The sequence below is a fragment of the Mesoplodon densirostris genome, chromosome 5, assembly GCF_025265405.1.
Source record: "Mesoplodon densirostris isolate mMesDen1 chromosome 5, mMesDen1 primary haplotype, whole genome shotgun sequence".
Taxonomy (NCBI): Eukaryota; Metazoa; Chordata; class Mammalia; order Artiodactyla; family Ziphiidae; genus Mesoplodon; species Mesoplodon densirostris.
Window position 1 is genome coordinate 135031807 of NC_082665.1, and position 5756 is coordinate 135037562.

Here is a 5756-nt window from a genome sequence, read left to right on the forward strand (position 1 = left end):
AAGCCTCATACACTGAAAGAATTCTAATTCTAAATAGATCTGGCCCCAAAATGTGATTCAGTGGAGTCTATTTCAGCAGTTAAGGTGGACATTGTTGTACCATAACTCCCAAATACAAAAATGTTAGACTTTCTGATGATACCTTCAACTTTTCTGAGGCTATTACAAAAGGAGGACAAAAATAATCCTTTAAAATGACATAAAGCTTGGATGACTGTCAGGGACCAAAAGGAAAAGCTGTTAAAAACCAGCAGGGGTCAAGTTAAAAAGTTAACTTTTGCTCCCCAAGATAAAGGTTTCTTTTCCACCCAGTTTGCTTTGACAGGTGATTGCCTTACAACAAACTCCTCCCTCCCTCCCTCTCTCACTTCCTTTGACACTCTTAAGTCAGCCCAACTTCTCCAGGGAAACAAACGCTCTTATCTCTTCACACCATAATTCTAGAAGGGGTTCTTACTAGCCAAATAAACTGACATATTCTTAAAAACAATGTCTCTAATTTCTCTCAATTTCGTCAAGAAAACATTGGAGAAGGCTACAAGATTCAAAACTATTTTCCTGCTCCAGGGGTACACACAAAGTTGCTTTCACTGAGAATCCAAAAAGCATTTATTTTACAGTATTCAGTAAAAGTATATTAAAATCTTCTGCCTTGCCATCCCAGACCTATTAAGAATTTAGTCATGTAAGTGACTAAATCCTGTGTGAAGATGATTAATGCACCCAGCAACCTATTTCATTTCCAATTTCCCATTTTCAAAAATTCCCTGTCAGGAGTATATACATTTCTTAAGTTAGTTAGATACTTGCCAGCATTTTATGTCAAAAGGCTTCCCCAAAACCAAAACAAAACTATAAGAAACAGTCACTAAATGCCTTTTAAAGAATCCTTTATATAGTACTTGATATATGTCTTCAGAATTTTCAACACTTTAGATCTACTGAATCAACTAAATTTACACAAATGCAAGAATGAATCTTTGCAAAGCCTAAGTTTGAATAGTTTCTCCTAATTTTAATATTTAGCATATATACATTGCCTTCTAACTGAGTTTGATACTAAACTTAAGTGAGATCAAGAGTGAAAAAAACGGCCTTAGGACCAAACCCAGGCAGAATTCCCTATTCCTCCTCCATGCTGGAATTCTGAGATGTCACCTGGGCAAAGGACACAACATTTTAAGGCAAGATATGTTAATACAGCTTTAAAAAACCTGTGGCCTGTAATTTCTTTTGGCTTCCTCAACAGAATAAATCCCTTTGTCAAAAGACCCTTCAAAAGACTTCATCTACACTTCATGGACCTAAGATATATCAAGTGCTCTTGATATATACAGTTGTACACCTTCTTTTATTCTATGGAGATTATATTAGTAAAGCGGCCCTTAGGAAAAATAAAATACAAAATGAAAAGCTCACACTGCCTCCTGCTGTTAGAAGGAAAATTTCATGAGGTCAAAATGGTCCACAAACTGCACAGTGTAATGAGAGCAAGAGGCTTGTCTTAGTTTTTTTCTTTTTCTCTTCTTTTTTAATCTAATGATCTATTTCCTAATCAAAGCCTCAAGAGGGTTGAGATACTGTCCACAACCCATACAAATGTACTGCAGAAAACACTACAAGGTATGACTTCAGAATTGAAAATCACCTTCCCCAAACATGCTTTCAACTGGATAGATGTTTTAAACAAAACAAAACTAAACTAAAGAAGAATAAAGGAAGAAAGAAAAAGAAAAAGAGAAAATTAAAAGCACTACCCTGTCTGACCAGGTGGATGGTTACTCTCCCAGATCTAAGGCAGTCTTAGCAGTTGGTTTCTCCCCTAGAGAAATAAACTGCTCCAAGTCAGCAGAACAGATTCAATATCCAGCTCATCTTATAGTCAGAGGGTTATCACCATACCCCAGGGCTTCCTAGACCTTGATGATTTTTTTCCATTATTTAAGGAGTTGGGAGAATGTCACCCAACTTGTCACTGAGACACTTCTCTCTTCAAAATTCTACAAACCACTCTTGAGGGCACCATGTACCTGCCCCTGTTCACCTCAATCAGGATACTGTATTAAATCACTGAATATGAAACACAGAAACACAAACAATAGTTTGGATTTGTTTCTTTAAAAATGATGTTTGTATTAAAAATCTTAAAATGAAGAGACAATGATTAAACGTGTGTCTGGAATTAGAAATTACAAATTGTTAGAATTCTCTCAGTACATCACAACAGTAAAATTTTGCTCTTTGCTTCTGGAGGAACACCCTATAACAGAAAACCAAACATTAAAAAAAAAATTATATAAAAGGGGAGCTAAATACCTGAACATTGAAACAAAATGAAGCAAAAAATTTAAAAAAGAAAAAAAAAACATTGCAAGACAAGTAAATTACATTTTAAAGGAAATAATAAAAGAAATTCACCAAACAACAGGCCCTATTGTCCTGGCTCCTTCAGGAAGATTACTGAAAGGAAACTGGGAAGTGGTTTGGGGGGAATAGCAGATTCTGGGATCTGGTGGGAAGTTCACAGGTTGGCACCGGCTGGAACAGCTGAGTTTTGAAGGCACTCTGCAGACACAGGGGTGCTGGGGGCCCTGAATCACATTTGTGAAGTCCTTGTACTGTATTTTAAAGAGCTAGTCATCAACACCTTGTTACTGCCAACCAATAAGAACAAAAAAGCTAAATCTAAAAAACCAAACAAACACACACACACACAACAGTACACACAAAAATGTGCAGATCTGTAACATTTTTTTCACAGCTGATTAAAAAAAAAATACTACCGTTCTCCCCCAGACTCCCCTTTGATACAGTAGGTAAACAAAATAGATTTTTTTTTTCCACAAATATCAGCAGACACTTTCTGGCACCCCACACTGTATTGGCATCAGTGTTAACAGTCCCAGTTCAGATGTGCAATACTTCAGATTGGATATACTGTAACAAGAATCCAACTTTGCATAGACATCCTCAGAATCGCAGTCACGGGGTTGCCCTTCCAAGCTGGCAGAAAAGGAACCCGATCTTAATTTCCAGCTACTCCTGGAAAACAAGGAAAAAACAAAAGTTTCTTCCTCTCATCCTGCTCCTTCATTTGGTTCTCCCGGACTTCCTTCCGTGTATTTAAAACTTGGAACTAGAAAAACGGTTGTTGGAAAAAAAAAAAAAAAAAAAAGAATTCCCCCTTTTCCACCTTCTCCCCATCCTCTTCCTCCCCCACCCCATTTTTTTTTCCAGGCTGAAACTTTCGCTTGCCGGTGTCAAGCTGCCATACTGCGCCGCAACGGCTGCTTCAATGGGGAAATATGCGTCAACCAAAATCAATGAGAAACGTACATGCTGCAAAGAGCCACATTTCCACCGGGTCTCGGATGGTCATGACGGAACACCCCCTCGGACACGGGGCAGAGGAAGGGGACGCGGCCACGGCGGCCAGCCGGGCTCCCGGGACACCCCGGCTGATGCAAAGTCGTCTCCAATCTCAAAGCAAGAAGAGAAATCACATTTAGAAGAGTCAGGTGCGTTTGGCTTTTGTGCGCAGAGCGCGGCCGACGCGCGGCAGCCGCGGGCGCCTCAGAGGATCACGCAGGCCGAGCAGCAGCCCTCGTCGCCGTTGGGCTGAGCCGCGTAGTTCATCTGCCTCACGATCTCGGCGAACAGCTCGTCCACCGAGGCTTTGTTTTTGGCCGACGTCTCCATGAAGGGGCAGCTCCACTCCTCGGCCAGGGCCTTGCCCTCGCCGAACGAAACCTCGCGCTCGCCCTCCAGGTCCACCTTGTTGCCCACCAGGATCATGGGCACGCGCTCGTACCGCTTCACGCGGATGATCTGGTCCCGCATGGGCTTGATGTCCTGGAAGCTCTGCTGGTTAACAAGGCTGTAGACGAGGATGAAGCCCTGGCCATTCTTGATGTACAGGTCCCGCATGGACGCGAACTGCTCCGTGCCCGCCGTGTCCAGAATCTCCAGCACCGACGGCGACGAGTCCACCTCAATCTCTTTGCGGTAGAAGTCCTCGATGGTGGGGTCGTACTTCTCGATGAAGGAGCCGGTCACGAACTGCACGGTGAGCGCGGACTTGCCCACGCCGCCCGAGCCCAGCACCACCACTTTGTACTCTCTCATGGCTCCGTCGGCGCTCCTGCCGCGCCTACCGCGGCCCCGTCGGGGCTGCACGCCGGAGGAAGGCTAGGCTTGGCGGCTGGACTTCTCCCCGTCCTCAGCTCCGCAGGAAAAACTAAGGAGAGGATGGCAGAGGAGCGCAGGGCGCGGAAATCACCAAGCGGGGACCGGGGGCCGACCGGCGGCGGCAGCGCGTCCCTGCGGCGCGGGTCCGGGGCCCCGCAGCAGCCCACGGCGGCAGCCGCAGCCTGGGCGGCGGAGCGGGAGGACAATGCCGGCAGCCGGTGCGAGGCAAGGACTGCAGCTTCTCGCCGCTGCAGCCCAGGAAGGCGAGAAGGCGGCGGCGGCGGGCTGCGGAGGCGGCTGCTAATTGCGCGCCGGGCCAGGACGCGCGTGGCATGAGTCCCCGCAGATTGTGCGCCCACAGCCGCGGCCCATCGAGCTCTCTCCCGCAGCCTCCGCGGGGCGAGGGCTTCCTACTCGCCGCGCGCAGCCCAGCTCTCCCCGCCCCGGCGAGCATGCCCAGTGCGCCGCCGCCGGCCGCGCCCGCCGGATCCCACGCTCCTGGTTTTCCGGGGGGCCGGGCGGGGGTGGGGCTGTGGGTGGGGCTCGAGATTTGATTCAGGACTAGCGGATTCTCGATAGGCGCTAGTCTAGGAGCTGGAAAAGAAATGTGTGTGTTGGGGGGGAGGGGGAAGGTGTGTGTGGGTGTTTAGAGACCGGCTGGGAGAGCGCCAGTGGGAGGACGAAGACCGCCTTCTTTCGCGGCTTTGGGGTTAGTGCATAGGGGCCCCGGCTCTGCGAGAAGCGGGTGGGCGCGGCGGGCCACCCCGGGGTTGGGGTGGGCTGGCCTCTTGCCGCCTCCCTTTATCCAAAGCTCGTGGACTCCACTCCCCGGCCTGCCGGCTGGTGTGCATCCCGGGACCGAGACCCAAAGGACATTTGGGGGTATGACTGGCTAGCAGAGCATCTTCCCCCACTCAAGGCGCGGCCCTTTCTACCCGGCTTTCTCTGGCCGACTCTTCTCATACTTCATCCCTCGGACAAAGAAAAGAGGAACACTGTGTCTGAAACCCTGTCCCCAACGAGGGAAGGTGCAGCGACTAGTGACCACAGCGGTCTCCGGGCTGGGACTCGGCGGGCCCCACCCACCTCCCCACTCGGCTAGGGCCAAAACCCGGAGAGCGGATCACAGCCCGATCCAGAAGCGGCGGCGGCGGGCGCCCGCAGCTAGTCAGGGCATGCTCAGTGGGCAGAGCAGGTTTTGGGGCTTGGAAGTAGGAAGCTTGTGCACCACACACCCACACTCCAGCTCAGATTACCTCTCCCAGACTCAGGACCCATTGGCCCCGGGGCGCAAATCTCACACCCTCGAGTGTTCTCCCATTGGCTACTGCCAAGGTTTTATCAGTTTGGGCTGCTTCATTGGCTAAAAAGTAGCCTCCGCTCGTGATTGGTTATTTATAGAGATTGAGTTGAGAGGCGGAGGCACAGCTGTTCTTTCTCTGCTGCTCCCCGCCCCCTTCCTCCCACTTCCCCAAGCTAGTCGTTTCGAAGCTATGAGTGAAAAAATAAGGAATTTAGGCGGAGAGCTCAGAGCTAAATATAGTCCTTTGTTGGTGTTTTCAAGAGAG

General features: G+C 48.7%; 1 protein-coding gene across 1 annotated transcript; it reads right to left on the bottom strand.

The window, feature by feature from the left end:
* Positions 1-365: 365 nt before the first annotated feature.
* Positions 366-4583, bottom strand: RAP2B (RAP2B, member of RAS oncogene family). The gene has a single exon (XM_060099513.1). The coding sequence runs from the start codon at positions 4123-4125 to the stop codon at positions 3574-3576; it is 552 nt and encodes a 183-aa protein (XP_059955496.1). The 5' UTR covers positions 4126-4583; the 3' UTR covers positions 366-3573.
* Between the last annotated feature and the right edge of the window lie 1173 nt (positions 4584-5756).

Excerpts from the sequence above, each read along its gene's own strand:
- RAP2B (XM_060099513.1), bottom strand. The coding sequence starts at position 4,125 with ATGAGAGAGTACAAAGTGGTGGTGCTGGGCTCGGGCGGCGTGGGCAAG.